The following is a 22046-nucleotide window of genomic DNA, read 5'->3' on the forward strand; positions in this document are numbered from 1 at the left end:
ATCCTAGTCACCCCGTATCTCTAGTAATTCCCTTGCTGGGTGTCCCGTGGGAGGAAGTTGACGCGCTAAGCCCTGATTGTATTCAGAACAGCCGTAAAAGACACGAAGAAAAGTCACTTAACCACAGCAACTGATTGTTGTTTCCTCTATCTTCCTCCTGCACAACAATTGATGATTGTCTGCGAGGGCTGGGGCCTGACAGTGTCTGATTGGCTGATTGTTCCTGCAGCGCTGCACAGGGGCCTGTAAATGTGGCATTGTGGGAAGTGCCATTGTGTGCTCTTCCTCCAGTCAAGAGCTCATTCCCACGTGAAAGAGGTGCTGAGCTGGAGTGCAAGAGCAAAGCTAGGGTGGGGCCCCAGGAAACTAAGGGGACCCATTCCCAAGCAGCAAGACCTCTGTGAATGTGTGTGTTTGCAAACAACTGCAACATAAAGTACTAGAACAACATGAAGAGGCTGTGAGTTTAAATGTCCTCAATATGTCCTTTTTTTTCTTTTCTTTTTATAGAAAATAAATTTTAAGTTAAACTCCTTCTGTAAGTCTGCAAACACATATTAAAGATCGCCATAAGCAAAACAGTTCAAACTACAATAGGTTTCACTTATCTTCAAAAGCTTTGTGCAGTTTTAAAAGGGTACTGTAAAAAAAAAAAAAGCTTTCTTCTTTATGAGTGCGTTAGGTTGAGATTACTCACTTGTCACCTCCACCTGTGTGTCCAGGTGTGTCTCCTGCCCGGTGACGATGTGGCGGGCGGAGCATCTGTAGGCTCCACTGTCTCTGGCCGTCAGGTTGCTTATTAACAGGACCAGCGAGTTGGAGAACTCTCCAAATGTGAACTGCTGATTATTCAAGCCGCGAGACTGGGCTTCCTCTGTGTTGTTCACTCTCTGCCATGACAGTGCTGTGTACAGGTATTTATTGGCTAAACAGGTAAGGTGGAGGTCTCCACCCTCTCTGGCCTCCTCCAGCTGCTTTACACAGAAGCCTCCAGGGACATCTGATGGAGACACGGAGCAGAGAAATACATGGATTAGTTGGAAAGAAGAAGTAAGGAGGAGGTATAAACAAATAACCCTCCACTGAGATGAATAAGCCGTCTCAGTTTCCCGACATGCGAGTCTGGATCCTGACTGGTGCCTGAAACCAGGAGAGCTCATTCTACCAAGTCTTCATTTCTATAACCTTTGATGACTATGTTGAATGGCTATTGTGGGTTAAAGCAGCTAGTGGAATACAGTAAAAAGGCTTTTTATTTACTTTAGCCATCTGAAACTTCCCGTGGAAACGGCTTGAGAGTTTCCTGATGGCAGATAGTGTTTATCTTTCTCGAACACCCCAAGGCCTCCCGAAATAAGTGGACCTGCCAGTCCAAGGAAGTGCGCTGCACGGGGAAGTGGAATGATAAGAGCGCCAGGTTCCTGTTTCGCTCTTGCTCACACACTAAAAGCTCAGCGCAGCCTGACTGCAGACACATACACACTCAGGTTTTACCTGTACAACACACTTCACATGGCACGCAAAACTACAGAGTACGAAATGTACGTGATGCATGCAAACTGTTATGTGCTACCGGGTATTTTCAACTCTGCGTGATATCTTTGTGCAGGCATTTCTGCTCAGCTTTACTTCAGTTCTTGTATCTGAACAGTAATTCACACTTCTGGCTTTAAGTATATGTGCATCATACTGACTGCAGTTTTATTTTATTATTATTGTCAACCATTTAAATCCATTGCTCTGAGACATCAAGGTCTCTTTTTATATCAGTGTGGTGATCTTGCTGCAATACTCTTGCAATACTCAATATCCTTATCTTTTTTTGTTTTTCAAACATGATCATTATGCGAATAAGCTTGTATGCACATTTGCACATATTTATGGCCTCTTCATTTACTGCTAATGTTGACTGAAGGGTATTTTGTTTTTCATACAACATAGTAAAGATGTTGTAAGCTCAAGTTCATCATAAAACCCTGAAAATGTGCCAGCCATTAGGGAATGCATGAATGTGTGTGTGCGCGCATTGGTGTAAAAAGCAAATCAATATGAATCATAGATTTCAGAGGATTTTAACCTTCATGCTAGTAATGGAGTTGTTTACAGTTAAGTTTTTGAATAAAGGTGTTTTTTATGTGTGCTATTTTGCCTTTGTGGATTTCAGCTTTAATTCAATGCAAAAGTATTGCATTAACTGTTCTTACACACAGTCCTACATTTTCAGAGGCACAGAAGTAAGAGGTCAACTGGCCGACAAGCAGTTTTTCCCTTGAAAGTTATCATTAGACTAAAAAAACCCCAAATAATCTATTATACTCCTTAAAAATAATGATTCATGAATCCACTTGCCAGCTCTGCAACACCAAAAGGCCTGAAATACCAGAGAAGGTGACTAAAATGGATGATCGCAGAATTCTTTCCATGGTTAAGAAAAATCCCATCACATTATCTATTCAAGAACAGTCTCGAAGAGGTAGATGCATCATTGTAAGGTCTACATTAAGAGACCTACATGCGTGTAAATACAGAGGGTTTGCAAAGGTACAAACCATTGGTTACATTCAGGAACAAGAAGGAAGCATTAGACTTTGTCAGAAAACAAACTAAAAGAGCCTGCACTGGTGAAAAAAAGATCTTTGGAAAAATTAAAACCAAGTTAAACTTGCACCAGAATGAAGAGAAAACAGCTCATGAAGTTTACCGCATCATCTGTCAAACATAGTGGAGACAACGTGATGAACCTGCCTCTTTTGGTTGCTGGGCTGGCAGGTTGTCTTTGTGTGTTTTGTGTTAGAGATGCACAGCGGGTGTGGTTGAGTTATTAGTGACTGGGAACACCTCGGCCCAGTCTTCACCAGTATAGGCGCGCACTCCATTTGCTCCCTCGGGGGGGAAAAACAACTCGACCTTTTTCCTTTTCTCTCTACCCAAACAACATTTCACTCACCACGTTAGGCAAAAAGCAAACATGCCAACACTACTCACTTACTGACTGAGGAATGTTTTTTTTCCTTTGTAACTTCATTGAGTTTTGTTGAATTCAAATAAAATGTTTTTGTTGTTTTACTTGACTAATGGTCTGATTATGTGTCACAGCTTTTAAGCCACTCGTGACAGAATAGTAATGTATGGCTGCCAAAGGAATTAAGCCACTATTGTACATTCATGATGTGAGAGCTGCTAGAAGTAGTAGGATGGATTGTAAAGTGTACAGGGTTCTATTCTCTGCTCTGATTCAGCCAAACGGCACAAAACTGATTGGACAGTGCAACCCAAGAGTTTCTTAAGTCAAAGAAATGGGATATGTTTCAGTGGCCAAGTCATTCACCTGATCTCAACCCAACAGAGCACATTTCACATGTATTAAATACAAAACTGAAGGCACAGAGACCCACATACTGAAGGCAGCTGCAGACCTGGCAAAGCATCTTAGGGACGAAAACAGGACATTTGGTGATGTTCATGGGTTCTACACTACAGAGAGTCACTGACTGCAGATGGTTTTTTATCCAAATATTAAAAACAATCCTTATATTTAAGATTATGTTAGTTTATCTAATTGAGTGTTTAAAAAAGGGTGGACTTGTGTTAAAAGCTGTCATTTTTAAACAATTCATGCAATACCTTTTTAAAGTCCCTGAATTAAATCTGAGAGTCTGCTCTGCAGTTTCATCTTGAATGTTTGAAATTCCACTATAGTGGTGTGCAGAGTCAAATCTGCAAAAAACTAAAAGAAATCTAACTATATATTTGAATGGGTAAAATAATCAAATAAGTATAAGATAGTTTGGTGTTTCTATTTGGGAACATGTAGGCTCTGCATATGTACAAAGGATCAAGCAGAAGCTTTACTCCATGTTTATGATGTGGGAATAAGGAAAGAAAACTCCCACAATGATTGATCTTGTCTGGGATCACCTGTGATGTAGAAGTGGATGTCTAGCTGGTCTGCCCCCGCAGAGTTGGAGGCGATGCAGCGATACACTCCAGACACAAAGGCCTCTGCGACAGTCAGGACCCCCACCGTCTATGGAGAGCATAAACATCCGCATGAACAAACCGGCACTTAGGACATTATGAAAAACACCCACATTCATAAAGTTCAGGCTCATTACCTCTGCCACTGATGGCAGGAATCATGTTTTCCATGGGCTCACTGAGAAGACAATAGCGGTCTCTGAGCCAGACCTCTTGCCCATTTCCAACTTAGTAGGTCAACACTCGTATTATAGGTGAGAAGCTCTAAGTGTGTACGGGAGAGACTTTACTACGAGGGAACCTGCAAGCGTGTGCAGTGGAGTGTCCCTTTAATAAGAGGTTTAAAATATTATGCACACTCTTTTTGGATTAGTGCACCTGCAGGAAAGGAATATGCCAGAATTTGGACATGAAATTTTTCCTATAGAGCAAACTGGGATTTTTTTTAAAGCTTATTTTCTACAATAATGTATCACAGCTTTTCTGTCAGTTCCAGTGTGTATTTCTGTTCTTTACTTACCCTTTTCTTCCCCCGAAGCACTTCCTCTCTGTGCGTAACACTCAGGATGTGGTTGTGTGTAAACGAGGCGGGAAGACTCTCTGTCACAGGGCTCCATAGTGAGGAAGACGTGGGACACACACACCTTAAAGGCGGAGGAAGAGAGGGACTCAGCTGTGTTTGACAAAAATAATTTTTGGCTGCTTCCAGGTGTGCGAGTGTTTTTCTCAGCTGTGCTCAGCAGGAGGAAGAGCAGAACATCAGGAAAATGCTTTGACAGCTGCTGCTTGATGTTAAACCATGAATCACATCATCGTTACTATCACCACATTTTTGTCAATAGCCTCATGTCGTCTTTCCCTGCCCTGCAAGCTGACAATAGTGGATCTTTGAAGTGCTATGTAATGTTGGATTGTTCATCTATGAAGGATGCAGAGGTGGTATTGTCATCCTGCCGATTAACTTCCTTCTATTCTTAACAAATTAGCCCACATTTCCAGGACACGAGTTCCTGTCCCTCAATGACTCTTGCAAGTTTAAATCCATAGATTACACACCGGAGGAGCTGTGGGAACTTGAGCTTATGCAAGACGCTTTTTGGTTATTTACGCACATCACCTCATGACGAAAAAATTCTTAAATTATACAAGAGTTGGGTGGGGCCTTAATACACATAGACTGCTTGATCAGTTAGTTTCGCAACTCTAGGAGAGAAGATCATCGCTTGGGGTTTTTTTTTCTCCATGTCTTGTAATTAGTCTGTGTAGGAAATGCTAAATGCTAAATTCATGAATTGAAATTATCTAGATCAAATATGATGTGATGTAAAGAGAAACAAAAATACAACCAGGAGTGAGTTATTTCTTTGCAATATAATAATGATGTTAATAGTATCGTAATCTGTAGATATTAATTTTGTTTCCTTCTTAAACACACTTTAAGGTGTTTCCAGTGTAGTAAAAATAAGTGCAGGATTTCATTATTTTAATAAACTTGATATAATTTTGAGTATGATTTTTTTTAATTTGTATATAATATATGCATTTAGAGTAATTTACTGAAATTTGTTTAAATGTTTATCAAAATATATCACGTGAAAAAAGATTTTGACCATAAATTGATCTTGTTTACCAAAACAACCCCAAAAAACATATTCAGAAAAATCGTACATGTATTCAAATGATTCATTACTTAAACAATTACTGCAGTGTACATAACAAAGTCATAATAACATAATTTTCATATGTGATACCTTATGTGCCTGGATGCTGTCAGTACAAAGAACGACAGTAAGAAACATTATAATCCCTTTGACCTTCAGATCGCTCTATTAACCCTTAAAGGAGAGATCAAAGGTCAAATGTGACACGACATATGAACCCGTGACAACACACTACAGTTGTAAGAATCATAGTTTATTTTTATAAGTTTACAAGTTATTTTTCAAATTCTGACCAATAAATCATTAAGTTGACTTTGAAGACATTGGTGGATGTACGCCTGTCTTTAATGGACACAAAATTTTTATCAGAATTCATTCAAAACCTTCTGACCGATCATGTTTGCCGACCTACAGGCATAAACTTCTTGGTAGAAATAATAACTATTGTGCTTATTCAAAATGTTAACTATTCAGATCAACATTTTAAATATTTAGAAATGCATGGATATAATTATTTCTACTATATAAGTGATGTTTCTGGAGAAAACACAGTCACACTGCATTCAAGTGTTGCTTAAAAGCAAACAAACATTTAAAGGATTTATTATCTGAATGCTGTTGAAGTTTGCTGTCTCTGAAAATGATTTGTGCTTCTTGTTGCTTTGGTAGCTTGAATTTCTAAGGTGCATCAAACCAGCTGAAATGTCATGTGAATTGCATTTTAGGAAAGATTCAAACAATAATAATGTCACTTCTCAGGAACTGAAACTAAGTGAAGGATGATGCATTTATGAGGCAAGCTGCTCACATTTGAAAAAAAAAAACACAACAGTATGGCTTCTGTTTGATTGTTGGTCCACAATTAAAAATATAGAAGGATGTATAAATTAAAATAATCCAAAATTCTGTGATTTATAGAATCGTTAAACAGTTTTATCAGTGGAAAACAGAAAAAAAAAATGCACTATATTAGGATATATAGTTAGTGTTGGATCAGGTGACCATGAGTCCTCCCTTAGTTATGGTGCAATAGGTCTCGGCTGCTGGGCGACTCCCATGATGCACCGAGTGTTTCTTCTTCAGTCACCTGTTTCACTCGCTCTGTGTTAATACACATTTCTGCATTTCATTATTATTAAAATCTGGCTCTCTTTCACAGCGTGCCTTTGTTTGCTTTTATGTGGGCGATCGTGGCTCAAGAGTTAGGGAGTTCGCCTTGTAATCGGAAGGTTGCTGGTTCGAGCCCCGGCTTGGACAGTCTCGGTCGTTGTGTCCTTGGGCAAGACACTTCACCTGTTGCCTACTGGTGGTGGTCAGAGGGCCCGGTGGCGCCAGTGTCCGGCAGCCTCGCCTCTGTCAGTGCGCCCCAGGGTGGCTGTGGTTACAATGTAACTTGCCATCACCAGTGTGTGAATGGGTGGATGACTGGATATGTAAAGCGCTTTGGGGTCCTTAGGGACTAGTAAAGCGCTATATAAATACAGGCCATTACTTTACCATTTGTATTGTTTTCCATCCCTCAACCTAACAGGTCGCGGCAGATGGCCGCCCCTCCCCGAGTCTGGTGTTTCCTTTCCATTGCTCATAGCAACTGTTGTTGTGATTTGGCTCTAAATAAATAAAATTCCACTGAATTCAATAATAAATGGTTAAGATGAGCAAATTGTTAAATTCAGCACCAACAGTCACACAGTTCTGTAAAACGTTTCAAAAAAATTGACAGTGAGGCAACAATACACTGGAAAAGTTACGCAACGCTAGCAACGCTGGTGAAACCTGTAATGTTAGGAGTGAAGATGTGGAGGAATTCACTACTCTGTGAAAGACTGTGTGTGCACAGAGCAATGTAAAATGTTTCTCAACATGAAATTACAAAGAACTGGGGAGTTTCATTAAGAAAAAAAAAACAAGTAAGCGCAGACTTTCAGTACTGAGCAAAAAGCAAAACTGAAAGTCTGATCTACATTAGAAACAAGTTTGAAATCATTGCACCTCTGAAAACAACTATCAGTTAACACAGCTCGTCTCTGCGCCCACATGTTCAGGTTAACACTGAAACATAAAAAAAAACTATATATATATACATATATATATCCAGCGGTGCCACTTTCTCAGAGTCAAATTAAAATGGATTTGATGATCTTGCCTAATTTTTGCAAAACCAGATTGCAACAAGCTAATTGTGTAGTCGCGCTGCCACTCTGGTCCAGACCTGCTATTGAAAACAACTCATTACAGTGAGTAAAACCCACGCTATAATCAGATTTGTCATTCTTTTTTTTTCTTTTTTTTTGCTGTAAATCAACAAGCAAAGAAATCCTCAGAAGTTTTAAAGGACCATATAGTCAATCATATATTTTTTCTAAAGTTTACTATTTTTATTTATTATTTATATTCTTTTCAGATTTTAATAAATATCTTACAATGCCTCATGTGAAAAAGGCAACCTTTACAAACGTGCAACGTTTATGCTTGCTAATTATTTGTGTTGAGATTTACTTTTTCATTTTTAAAAAAAAAACGTGTAGATGTTATTACAAAATATCTAAAATATTTTATATTATAGTGAAAAAAAAATTGCACCCTCATTTCATCTAGTGAATACAATTTTGCTTGTTTAACCTCCACTCTTCCACGGCATGCATTTTTAATTTCTCTTTGATATTTGGGCTGATTGGGACCTGATCAATGTAAAAACAAAGAATTACTAGATTCTTTTTTTAACCTAATCTTTGTTTCTAAGAAAAATGAGAGCCACATATGAGGATATTCATTTAAAATTTCGATAGAACAGTAGCAGTATAATGTCCTTGTAAGTGGATATCAGGCCCTTGCAGAGCAAAATTGAGTATTTTGGTCTAAATAACCCAAAATGTGATGTCCACATATGTGGACGCCAGGAGGTTAAAGGGGAAATGAGTCTGTTTGCAGAGAGACAGAAAACCAAAGTGTGACACGGATTAGATCTCCGGTGGATTCAGTTTATTTGTTCTCACATTTAATTTGTCACTGATCCGGAAAAGTCCTGCGTGTGTTATCCTCTATCGCCTCTCAGCTGGACAGCTACTGCCCAGTTCCACTTTCTCTCGCTTGCAGAAGGCTCAAATTGCAGCAGATCACTCCTGTTTTAACTCGGCCGCACTGACTGCCTGTGAAGTTTTGAATAGATTTTAAACAATGGATTAGCTCCACGATACTGATCTTTTAACTCAGTATTTTGCCTCCAGGTCACTGAGGTCATCATTCCAATGACTTCCCTCACTGCCCTCACGTAAAAGCTAAAGGCGACCTTTGAGGTTATTGCCCTCGGGCTCTGAAACAGCGTACCTTCCCACAGAAGAAGCTGTTCAGCTGACAATGTTAAATCACCTCTAAATACCTCACTGTTTTTAGATTTTTAGGTATTTTAGTCAAATCTGAGGTCTCTCTCGGTTTGGTTGAGCTCACTATAATTTTTTTCTGTTACAGTCACAGTTTTTTATCGTTGGTAAAATTTATTTGTGTTTTTATTCAAATTTTCTGACTAATGTTTTTCACTTATGATCTATACTATGTTCTCTGTTTACGTGTATGTGTATGTTCCTGTTAAAAAAAACTGACTTCAAGTGATTAAGCTAACACTTACTGAACTGTTAATTATTCATGTCAACCACTAATGTGAAGCCAGTTTAAATGTTAATTAAAATCCTGAGCAATGAATAAATTCTCAGTAACTTACAAATGTTAATGTCTAAAGCTGAGGTATTTGTAGCTCACATACCTCAGCACAACAAGTACAGACTTCACCTCCACAGATTCAAGCTCTCCTGTTTGTGCCTCACTTTCAGTACACTGCAGGTGATCATCTGGCTGCGCACAAACAGCCTAAATAGTGAAGAAGCGTTACTTAAATACGTAGAAAAATATAATAAGGGTGCGTTTAGTTTCTAAATTCAACTATAAAAGCTTTTTAAAACACTAGTTGTTATTACAGAATTACATTTTTAATGTGAAAAATCTGGTGCGCACCTGCAGACCAAGCCACTGGGCTGAAAACTGAAGTTTCCTCACATACCCACTGGAGGCTGGCTCCACAGGTGAGTGAATCCCTGTAGACTCCCATGTCTAAATGGCCAGTTTTGCAGCAGAAATAAACAAACCTGGACTTTGTGTGCAGGGGTGATTTCTTTTTTATTTTTATAAAACAGCTACCTTATAAAAGGATCCCCCCTCCTTTTTTTTAAGACATTACCTCTCCTCCTGCTTGTAAACGATCACTTCCACTTTGTTCACTGATGCTCTGCCTGTTTATGGATGTGCCACTGCCCCCCTCCTCTCACCTCTCTGTCTCTGTCTGTATCCTTGTCGTCATCTTTTTCTGTCTGCCCTGAGCTCCTCCCTGTCTTCGGTTCCTCTCTGCTCACTGATTGCTCTTCCTCTTGGCATCGAGATAGTGTGCGAGTTACACAAGCGACCCACCCTGTGCATGACACCAAGGGCCTGACACACACATGCTATGCGAATGCACACAGACACCCACACCTACAGTACCATACCACCCAGCTAATACTCCCACGCCTCTCAGGAAACACTTTCTGACTCAAAGTCGCCCTCACACACACACACACACACACACACACACATACACACACACACACACACACACACATAGAATTAGTTAGATGGATGCGTGAACATGAACATGGTTAGACACAGAAAATGAACACGTATAAATTTCTATATATGCACGCAGACACACCACATTCACACAGTGTGTGCTTGCAAACAGGGTGAGCAGCGGCTGCTTGGGTATATGAACGGACTGCTTCGAGTTGTGTATCAGAGGGGTCATCTGCTGCCTTTTCTTCCTTTCCTGTTATGTTGCTTAAAATACACTTTTACTGCTGCAACTGTGTGTTCCTGTATGAGCCCCCAACCCCCCAAAATAACCGTGGCGCATGTAAACGAATACACAAATATAAGCAAGGTTTAATGCAAAAAAACACAAACAACTGATATAACACTTCAGTACAGCTTAAGAGAGTCATACAGAGTCAAATATTGTCATATGTAAGTTAGTTGTATAAAATTATTAAATATTAGATTCATATATTACTCATAGAACATCTGTATACAAGCAATTAATCACATTAGCAGACACCCGTAGAATAGGATACACACACACACACACACAATTGTGCGCAAGCACACACACTGTCACCCTCTTTACGCTCACATGCACAAATGGACTTTATTCAAACACTTATGCTACTCATTCTCATAAAATGGCTTGTAGTATCACGCATACACTTAGATTTTAATTAACTTCTGATACAAAGACAACAGGGCTGTTATACTGACACCATATGACACATAAATGAGACATTTTGATATGGGATGATAGTGAACGACACAGGATCGTCTCTGGCCTTCTCAGACTTCCTACATGGTAGGTATCTGCAGACACTTAGTCTGTTAATAGAGAACTGAAGGAATCCCATAGTGAACAGCACAAAGCATGTCCTCTCTCCTTTTTCGCCCGTCCAAGCTAAGCACACTGATCTTCTACTGGTGGTTAAAAAAATCGCAACAGAAACTCACAGCTTTTTCTCGTTTTCTCTTTTGGATGTCAAAATCAGATCGGGGCTTGGGACAGGCAGGCACGGTTCATGCACCCATTTTAGTACCACTCTAGGACACAAAAAACAAGCAAAGCAGCTCCAGAAATGTGGCTGGTGGATGGGTGGAATTGCACTTTTTCTGGCTCAAATGTCTGTGAAATATAAAAAGCATCGAACTACAGGACAGCCTGGTGTAGCGGGGAGACTTAAACTGGAAAAAGGAAGGAAATAAATAATCAGTGAAGCAGGTGTCCTTATATCCTTAGTGTTGTGGTGTATATAACTCCTGGTTTTTTGTATCTCCTGGTCGTCACTGCTCAGCAGTGTTCCAAGTCACTTTACTCATTTTCCAGTATACCGAGCTTGCGATTGTCACTATGGATCACTGATGATGTCACTGAGGGTTTTGGCTGCTGTCGAGAGGCACCGATGAGTGTGTGGAGGTGGCGGTGATGTAGGGGGAGGGCTCCAGAGTGGGAGGTGATGGGGAGTTTTTCTTTTGTAAATGTGAAGGATGCTGGGTTGTGGTGCAGGTCAGGGCTGGTGATGGAAGGGGGTTTAGAGGTATGTGTAGGGGGCAGACGAGTTGGGGAAGGGGTGTGGGGGTGCTCTCAAGAATAGATCAAGCTCTTGAGGAAGCGGGCCGTGCCACGTTTGAAGACGAAGGGACAATCACGCCGCTGGGAAGCGCCTCGAGTCGGAGAGGAAGCCAAACAACGAGAGGAAAAGCGCTCTGATTTTTGCACAGGAAGCCCAATGCACCTCCTGCTCGGGCCAGATAAGAGCGCTGCAGTTCCCAGGGCCAGACCCAGCAGTGGACCCAGGACCCAGGCGAGAGGCCCCCCGTCAGCCTGGCCCAGCCTGGTCCACTGTCCCTGGGCCTCCTCCAGCACGGCGTCAGGCTTGTGGTGGTGCAGCCGGGCTGCAAAGAACAAGGGGCCCAGTGAGGATCCAATCAAAAGTACCAGTCCAAAGAAATACAATCAGCACAGAAACTGAAGCTGAACCAGAACAGAGCTTTACAAAGGACCGTGAGGCAGCCAGTTAAGAAGCCAAATGTAATCTGCAGTGTAATTACTGTGCAAACATGCTTGACTCATTTTTTAGGTCTACTATAACTTCTGCTGTTCTACTTTGTTGAGAAATACAGCCTTTTTGTTTATTTTATGCCTCTTTGTTTATGTAATTACAATACTGCTACAAATCACATTATATTAATGGAATAAAAATGGCTTAAAGTCTAATTATTCATCTAAGTGATGATTAAAAACTGGGCTTTGCCAAATTTCTCACATGTGCAGATTGCATCTGACATCTTACTGTGAAACAAGACAAAGGTGCTGTCACACATACAATAAACGGCATGAACAAAAGAGCTTACATCACTTGACCTGGATTTACTCTGACACTGAAGATTGCATACTTTGGCGCTGCCAGGCGGCCTGAGACAATCCTAATGTACATTATGTTGATAACTTTTGGCATTTGGATGAGATTGATTGGCATGGCGCCTTGTGAGAGTGCCAGGGTTAAGGGTCAAGTACAGTTATGATGTCAGTGTGTCTCAGGGGGCAAAAGAGCGTGGGCAGCTGCTGTGGTGCTCTCAGGTAATACTTAACCTTTCTGACTTGTTCGTAAGGAACACAATACGTGTCTGACCTCCGAGAGCAGCTCAATCAATGTTTCTGCCAAAATGCCTGCTTGGATACTGGCGTGTGTTTAAGGCTGACTGTCCCTTCGCTTCATCGGGCTGGGCCATTTCTCATGAGAACTTTGTATATTGAGTGTGTGTCAGATATAAGAAAAAGCATCACAGGATGCAGTGTGCAATCACAATAATAAACAGGCCTCTCACCCTGCCTCCTGGACAGGAAATTCATTAAATCATAGCGTTTGATTTGGAAACCAACAAATCGTGACTGAGAGCACGGAACTGGCTGCTATTGAAGTGTGTGTTTTTTTCTCTGTCCTTTCAAGTCTGAGATACAACGTGTACTGTGTTTGTGAATGTACCAGGCACACACACACACACACACACACACACACACACACACACACACACACATAGGATGCAGATTTGTATGAACTTAAACAAACATATGGAAAGGACACATGGACAGTAGGAGAACAAAAATATGAGAAAGAGCTGCACAATCAAACAAACATGCAAACACTGGGCCGATGAAATACACACACACAAACACACACACAGACACACACACATTTTCACACATTCCTGCACATGAAAGGCCCCCAAAGGCATCTGTTCTGGTTACAAGAAGGAAACGCTGTCTGAACACACGCAGAAATAGACAAAACATGTCTCGTTTTACAACAAAAAAAAAATCACACATACACACACACACACACACACTCCAATGAGTAACATAAAAGAAACATCATTATTTATTCTATGTGCACATGAAGTGTTATAATATTATTAATATTTTTAACCTTGCAGCCAAAAAGGTAAAAAAATATATATACATGCCTTTTTTTTTTTTTTTTACATTTTTGCAGATTAATTATGCACAGTATGTGAAGTAAATTTCTGAGGTGCCAAATTTTAATATAATAAAAGCACTTGAAGCTCTGTATAGCTGTATGGTTTTTATATTTGGCTTATATTGTTCTTCTGGTCAATTATGTGCATACTAGGAAACCAGCTATCTTTATTTAAGAATTTATAAAGTACAGAAAATTATACATTTTAATGGATTTTATAAATTAGTTTAGTGCTTTAGTGCTTAGTGCTGGTAAGGTTGTGATGTTCTGGGTACTTACAGGCCTTTAGATGGACAGGGATGCCAAAGCCACTGGATGTGTGGAGGAGGGACTCCATGGGATGTGCAACGCAGGGCTTGTCTGCTCCCCCGTGGTACGGAGCCCGGGTCCTGCAGCAACACCGCTTTCTCCCCTATCTTTGGACTCACTGCGAGACGAGATGATGCCGAGATAAACATGATAAAAAAGTGAGGTTTAATGTCCTGAGGACAGGACATTTAGAGCTGAAGGAGTATTTTTGTTGTTGTTGTTTCTCACCGTTAACCACAAGTGCGAGTGTGAGATTCTGGTAGAGTCTGTGTTCCTGGTTTCGTACGAGGACCGTGTACTTCCCAGCATCCTCTTCTGCAACATCCCGGATAACCAGGGAATTCCCACTCATGTGGTATCTGGAGCATTGCTCTGCTGCAACCGTGCCATCCTTCAGCCTGCCAGGAACAAAAAATAGACCTCTGAGTAAAGTGGAGAGGAGGGATGTTTCCGAAAAGCTTCAGGTAGTGTGTGAAGGATGAAACAAAGTTGCAGGGAAGGAAATAAGTTGGAATACTTAAAGTGCTGATGAGTCATGTTTTATTGGGAAGTCATTCCCTCTTTCCAAGAAATTAAGAAGTTAGCTGAGATAAGCTTCCAGGTTAAAGGAGGTAAAGCGTAAATAAATTTAAAAAAACACCGGAGAGGTATGAACACTAAAGAAGAAGCTCTCAAGTCACAAATTTTGTGAGGATACAGGAGTATTTCTGATCACTTACCAAATGACTTTTGGGGCCGGGAACGCTCGCAGTTTGGGAGAGATTTTATAAGATTTCTCTCCTGCTTGCACCATCATCACCAGTCCGTTTCTGGGTTTCAGGTTGATAAATGGTCGGTCTGAAAATGAGGGGAAAATGTGCATTAAAAAAGCTGATGTCAAATTTTGGAAACCGCTGTGACGTTCTGGAGCCTGTGATAAAGAATGCGCTGGTCACAGAAACTTAAAAAAATTAAGCAAGCATGACTGGAATGAGTAATCCGGGCAGATGACTGCCGGTGAATTTCCTGAATGTCAGGATGGGTCAGCGGAGGAAACTCACCATAGACAGTAACATTGACTTGTTTGTGCTGGCTTTGATCACCACTGGTGACGCGGCACGTGTAGCGGCCTCGGTCTGAACGCTGGAGCTTCGGGATGGTCAGAATACTGTAGAACAACATTTCTGTTTGATGCTTCACGAGCCTTTTGAAAGTTGAGCCGGCATTGATACTCTGCAGGATAACATGACAGAAGAGCCATGAGATTAACACTGAAGGGTAATCTTTTGATTGTGCAAGGTAAAGAGTTATGCACTTGTTATAAATCAGTAATAACGCCATTAATTACAGCCCTAACTAATAGAGTATAAAATGAAAGACATTTACCAACCCTAAAGGGGATTTCATTTGCACAGGCAGTGCTTTTGTGTTACTTACATACCTTCCACTTATTTTACACTTCAAAATAAATATGAATAGAATCTCTAAGACGTTTACTTGAGTATAAGATGTAGCATGCTTGGCTGATAGAATATATATTTTGCGAAGTGAGGCAGGAAGGTGGTTCTTCCCTATCAAAGGTAATTTTTCGTCTAAACATGTGCTTCTTTCATCTCCAGAGACTGTAAAGTAGCTCTGACCTTTCCAGGGTAGTCCCATGTGAAGTTGACTCTGGTGTTCAACTCTGCAGTGGCAGAGCAGTTCAAGACCAGTCGCTGTCCCTTTAAGGCCTGCGTATGTTCACTGCTGTTCAGACGCACATCTTTGATTTTATTCACTGAGACAAAAATAAGTAGAATATCAGGGCTTTTGCACAAAAACCATTGATGCACACATACATGTTTACGCGTGATTTATATAGTTGTGCAGAAAGAGCTTGCTGACCTATTCTGTGTACAAAATATCTGCGTGACTGGTGTCGGACTATGTCACCAGTGGTCTGGCAGAAGAAGAGGCCGATGTAAAAGAAGGTGGGAGATCTGATTGTGAAGCCTCGCCTGCTGTTCCAGATAATGTTCCTCTGGTCTGGAGTCAAGCTGTGGCTGCGGTACTGTGAAAGAGGCAAGGAGAAAACAACACCCATCACACGTCTGACTGCACCACAGTCTACAGCACAGAAGCGATGACACAGTTTAACCACACTGAACAAACAATTGTCATGGCTCAAAATACAAGTCATGGTGATTAACTTTGAAATGTGAACACATGATAAATTACAAATGTGGAAAGAACCTGCTTGTACCTCGAGTAAAATAACTGTAATTTGTGACTATTTGTCATTTGCAACAGTGACTTGGCTTTTTTTTTTTCTTTGAGTCAGAGGCATCTGCCTGCTCCAGAAAACAAGTATGATTTCAGATTATGTATTAGATGTGAAACAGTTTTGTGTTAAATCTATCTGAAGATAGACATCAAATAATGTATTCATACAACTGATAATGGGACATGATAAGAAGCTCCTGAACAGATGTTGGAAATCAACCTTTACTTTAAAACTCCTAAAAGTCCAAGTCAAGCCTCATTTTGGACGTTTTTCTCAAAGCAATGTTTTTAAAAACAAAAGTAGAGGTGCCGGGATCATGTTGGTTCTGCGGTTAGCGCCGTTGATTCACAGCAGGTGGATCCATGCTGTGAGGAGTTTGCATGTTCAACTTGAGCCCCAGCAGGTTTTTGGTAGCTCCAGTTTCTTCATGCTGTGGTCATGCTGCCAGGCAATCACGCAGCAACAACCAAAAGTTTGCTGAACAACAAGAAATTCATGCACTTGATGTCATTTGAGCTTTTGTTTTCACTTCAATGGACAGATCATCCTCGGGCTTGGGGGAGATAAGTCCTCTGGGATGCTGTGCAGTTTCTTTCAGATAAAGACCTCCAGAAGAATGAGGCTGCCTATAATCCCACAGGGTTTGTTTTATAATTCTTGTCTACCTTGTATAACTGAACAACCTTGTTGTTTTCTTGGAAGTTGCTACAAGGAAATGTTTACTAGAGTTTCTGTGACATGGTGGAAGCCTCCCACCCTCTCCCGAGGGAACAGGTAGAGCCCTCCTCCACCAGCATCACACACAAACAGTTTCCCCCTCTCGTGCACCCCTGATGTGAACTGGTTGATATCCCCCTCCCAGAGTGATGTGACGCCCCGAGACAGCACTGAGCTCTTCCTTCTCCTGTCCCAGGCCTTTAAAATAGATACTTCCTCACTTCTTCCTCTTCTGAACTCATTGACACCCAGCCCGTGAGCTCTAGCACCCTGTGTGCCATTCTTACTCCAGTGTCTATGCTGAGAATCGGTAAAAATGAAGAAAAAAGTGGAGGGAAAAGGGGAGGAGCAAAAGAGTCAGGCAGGATATGAAAAACGTGACTCCAGTCCATCTCCTTGCATCCTGTTACTACAGGATATAGACTTTTGACTTGTCGACCCCGTGATCCCGCACCTCCCGGTCACTTTCACGGCTAGAGCGAGAGAGCAGAACCTCCTGCGCATTGTTCTTCTCGAGAAGGGTCATATTAGACAAGCAGGCAAAGTGCAAAGTCCTTCCAGGAAAAAAACACTCCAGTGACAGCGAGTGGGTTCCAGGTTATGACCAGAAACTGGAGGGGAAGAGGAGGGATATCAAGGAAGAAGAGGACAGCTATTTTTAGAATAATTACCTTAGCTGATCCAAGCACCGAGATGGAGGCAGGACAAATGTGGATGTGACATGCACGGCTTAGTTTGTCCAAGTTTTTTGGACTTCCTGTGTTCTAAATCACAAGAATCTAAAATTCCTTCATATTTCTCTTTTGTTAATGTGTCAGTGCTTTGGATGTGCTGGTCCAAACAGAGAATATCTAAAGAACTATTTCTTACTTTGGCATTAAAGTCTCCTTCAGCCACTGACCTCCACAAATGCAGATGGAGGGAAATTAAAGGGCTTAACAAAGAGTGGATGGATGAACATGAAATTTGCATGATGAAAGGTGTAGTTGACTTTAAAAAAAGATAAATCCATGCTGCTGCTGCTGCTGCTGCTGCTGCTGCTGCTGGACTAATTTTACACACTTTCTAATCTGTGTCTTTACTGTAAGTGCAGTACTAAACTGCTGAGGTTGCCTTTAATCTTCAATGTATTCTTTCTGTTTTGTGCATCCAAAAGCAGAATAACCAACACTTACTTAGCCTTCTTTCACTGTCTCGACCTGAGCCAGTACTGTATGTTTTATAACTTGTTGACTGTAGATATCATTTTCCAATAGTGACGCACAAACCGTCATTTTAATGACGAATGCTCCTGATTAAAGAGAATAGACTCTACTTTGATCTATTGGGGCCAACAGTAGCCACCTCTGCTTCCTCCACCAGGCTGTCCAGCTGTTTAAAGCATCAGTTGGAGGAAGTTGGCAGCCAGTGTTCCTACTACAAGATGTAGAGGGTGAGATGTGGGAAATGGTGCTGGCCAGTGGCCAGTAGGGCACTCCAGACCCCATGTCCTGTCTCCAGAGGTAAAAACAGTGCCAACAGTGGTTCCCAGTAAAAACCCTCAAAAACAGGTAGAGCTTGTTAAAGACATGAGCAGGGAATCACGTTTGATTAACCCGCAAATAGTTTGCACTTTTACTCTCTCTGCTCTCCCCCTCACTCAGCACTCGAGCGCCAACACTCACAAACATATCCGCACACACTTTCACACATATCCGCAGACGGACACAAACAAACGGACACACACGCCACAGTGCAATGGCTGCCAAGATAAGAACAATGTGGCGAATGATCTGGACAGGGAGACATGACTGAACACTGTATCGCGTGCATATGTGAGGCCTGATTGAAAAAACTGGGCAAAGCAACGATGATGTGCAGACAGCGGAACGTGAGCGATTGAGCGAAGAAGTACAAAGTGTGACACGAGTGCCCAAACACAATCAGAACATGGATCGTGATGCAGAGCAGGTCTCTGCACCCATGCACAGTGCATTAAATTTAAAAGGTGTTCAGTCACTTGATAGAAAAAAAGCACATCTCCTGCACAAACCTTTACTAGTTCTGTGGTGACGTTGGGGCTGGTGACTCGGCAGGGGATGACCAGTGGCTCCTTTTCCTTCAGGTACAACACGTCTGGGCTCATATTTGCATCCTCCACGAATAGCTGCTGGCTGTCTGAAACCCAAACACTGCGGTCAGGGACACATATTGTACAATATTAAGTGTGTAAAATAAATGCATGAATAAAGAGTCTTTCTTACATATGATATGTTAAAAAAAAATATTGGGGGAGTCAAGGTTAAAATTATGCATTAGCAGAGTGGCTCCTTTGTGGCTACCTGTCTGTTAAATCTAGCAGAAAATCTGGACCTTTTGTTCCTGGTTTTGTTCTCGACTGGCTAGCATTCATTTCATATTGCATCCTGGTCCCATTAATGATGCATGTATAAAGTGAAAGACAGGCCTGTAAATAAATTTCCAAACAAGCTCTTGCATCACTCCTCTTGCTGTTTCCACATTTTTTAGATCCCTTTCATCATTTTGGGCCAACTTTTAAAGTCATGCACACATATAGAAACTGCCTCTTTGCACAAGACACACCCACACACACAAATACACTTCCAATATCAGTCTCAACAACAACAAACAAAAGCAAACAGACACACACTCCTAAACATTCACTGAATACCCATTCAGCAAATGACTGTCTGTAGTCAGCGATAAACACTCAGATTGTTTGGAGGCAATCAAACGGCTTCTCTGTGTTTCTCCTCTCGGCTCGACTACTGTAAAAGCGCTGTGCCATTCAAAGGTGTGGGTGTTGCTCGCTGTATTGTTTGTGACCATAGGGTGTTATTCAAGGAAAGCAAATCTCTGAACATTCAAACAAAAGTACCCCAAGGACTAGTAGCCTGGAGGCTTCCTTCTTCTGCTTTGATTCCTAATAGAGAAGTCGGGGAGGGAGGCAAATGTCTGAGCAGAGCTGCAGGCCAAGTCTGACGCTTAATGGACATGGTGACCTGAGCGATTGATGGCTCCCGAGGGTCCTGTTGGCTAAACAGTAATGTGCCCTGTGACCCTGGCTTCCAGCCCAACTCTGCCTCATAATTGCGCAGACTGAGCAGCGTCACCTTTCAGGACAGGGAGGAGCTGGCTGGGCAGACATCATGCCTCCTCTGCCCCTGGATACCACTGAGCTACTGCCCTTCATCTTATCCTTCTCAGCTCTTCACACACACACACACAAACACACACACTTCCACACACCGCCCTGCCGCCACCTTGTAGAGACACAGCGACATTCCCTCCCAGCACACCCCCTTCGAGCCCTTCCCCTCCTTCCCAAAGCACAGGATGCTTCAAGCAAGGCTGAGCAGAGCAGATAAGGCTGATGCCCTGGGAAACTCTGCCCAGGCCTGAGCCTTTCAGCAGCTGGGCTATTCCTGGCCTCGAAGTAGCACGTAAACGAAAGTAAAAAAAAAAAAAAAAGAAGAAGAAGAATTTATATATAGACAAAAAGGAGGTAGGCCTGGGATGAGAAAAGGGGGAGGCAGGGGAGGAGGGCAGTGAAACTGTGCCAGAGTCATCTAGAAGGATGTGTTGTTAGGACAAACAGTGTTTAGATATAATTGGCTCACTGGCATTGGTCTGTATTTAGCGCCCACTGCATCCTGTTTAACCTGACATTACAAACAATACACATGGCAGGGTGAATGAGTGAAGGGCTTCTCAATGAGCGGGCTAAAAACAGCTATTAAAAAAAACATAACGCAAAACAGAAAAAAGTGCCCGGGGTAGCGGTGTCTTACCTGTGACATAAACGTAGATGGATGTCTGTTTATGGGGTTTGTCCTGGTACCTGCAGCGGAACAGGCCGGTGTGCTGGGCCTGGATGCTGCTGACTTTCACCTGGCTGCAGTAATGCTTGCTCGTCCTTCCACAGCGAGATTCACTCACGTCCACCTGATCTCTGTCCAAGCCTGCTGGGAACGTCCAGCTCAGCTGCCAGCGACCCCTGGTCAACAGTTACAGTGAGTTGGTAACCCTCTACAGCTTACATCACTGTAACTGTATCCCTTTATCCAAAGATGATTTCAACATGTGTGTGGAAGATGAAGATATATATTGGACTCTAATGAACTTATAATACATTACAATCTCATTCTGTTTTAGCTGCACGTGGTAAGCGTGCAATAACACGTAATAATAGGTGCTTGTAATTTATTTAGAAAAAGGATCACTAGTAAATGTTGAAGAGATTGTTTCAATGGAAAAACTGACTCATGCTTTTAAGCTGCTTTATGAGATGCTCAAGCTAGAGAGGAAAGAATGAGGAACAAGAAGTAGGGGGAAAGATGTAAGGTGCTTGCACAACAACTGATGGTTTATTTTTATTCAATGTTCTAGTGTTTATTTAAGAGTTTTCGTAATTCTGTGCCTTCATTAAGAGATTTCTTTAACCAGATATCAGTCATGGTGACTGTCTCATTCAATCCCAACCCAGGTTCAGCCCTTTATCCAAACTACGGATGCCTGGCTCAGATCTCTCTACCAAAATCCTTCTAAGTCTTAGCAGCAGGCACCCATCCCAAAACACTTCTGGATACTTATTTTGGGCAGTTAGTTAATAACGTTATCCAAACTTGACTTTAATTTCAGTGACTATCGGCACATAAACACTGCATTCATAGAACACATTTTAAAAGGCTTTTTTCCTCCAGGAAGTTACACTTCTACCACCATCTTTACTACAAAAATGAATTACAGATTTTAAATCACGATGTTTCCGCCTCTACCTGAAACTCACCTGCACTTGAGTGTTAGCATCTGGTTAGCATCCAGAACCTGCTGCCGAGTTTTGACATCCAGGAGAGGGACGCTGAACCTCCCCTTCTGATCTTTATCTGCAGAGGTCAGAGCGCGGAAAAGATGAGTAAATTTATAGAAACAGTTCAACACCCAATGACCTGTAGTGTGGTTTGTCTCATAGCAAGTATCTATTAACCTATGGATCTCTCCAGAGAGGTTAGAGGTCAAGGAGAACTTATAAAT

The 22046-nt window shown here is 41.7% G+C and overlaps 1 protein-coding gene across 2 annotated transcripts in view; it reads right to left on the reverse strand.

Annotated features, from left to right (window-relative positions):
- flt1 (fms related receptor tyrosine kinase 1) overlaps positions 1-22046 on the reverse strand; it is a 38913-nt gene that overhangs the window by 13763 nt on the left and 3104 nt on the right. The window contains exons 2-13 of one of the 2 annotated variants that reach the window (XM_005912221.3): positions 21802-21898; positions 20804-21009; positions 19045-19169; positions 15917-16082; positions 15673-15809; positions 15094-15265; positions 14773-14890; positions 14282-14451; positions 14024-14171; positions 4499-4622; positions 3919-4027; positions 698-1000 (exon numbers count right to left, since the gene is read on the reverse strand). In XM_005912221.3, the coding sequence (XP_005912283.1) occupies positions 698-1000; positions 3919-4027; positions 4499-4622; positions 14024-14171; positions 14282-14451; positions 14773-14890; positions 15094-15265; positions 15673-15809; positions 15917-16082; positions 19045-19169; positions 20804-21009; positions 21802-21898 (1875 nt within the window). Of the gene's footprint in view, positions 1-697; positions 1001-3918; positions 4028-4498; positions 4623-10587; positions 12162-14023; positions 14172-14281; positions 14452-14772; positions 14891-15093; positions 15266-15672; positions 15810-15916; positions 16083-19044; positions 19170-20803; positions 21010-21801; positions 21899-22046 lie in introns of those variants that run through there. The other variant, XM_014337677.2, reaches the window with a different exon arrangement.

This window comes from Haplochromis burtoni, unplaced genomic scaffold (genome assembly GCF_018398535.1).
Source record: "Haplochromis burtoni strain Fernald_Lab_line unplaced genomic scaffold, NCSU_Asbu1 Contig_1, whole genome shotgun sequence".
Classification (NCBI taxonomy): domain Eukaryota; kingdom Metazoa; phylum Chordata; class Actinopteri; order Cichliformes; family Cichlidae; genus Haplochromis; species Haplochromis burtoni.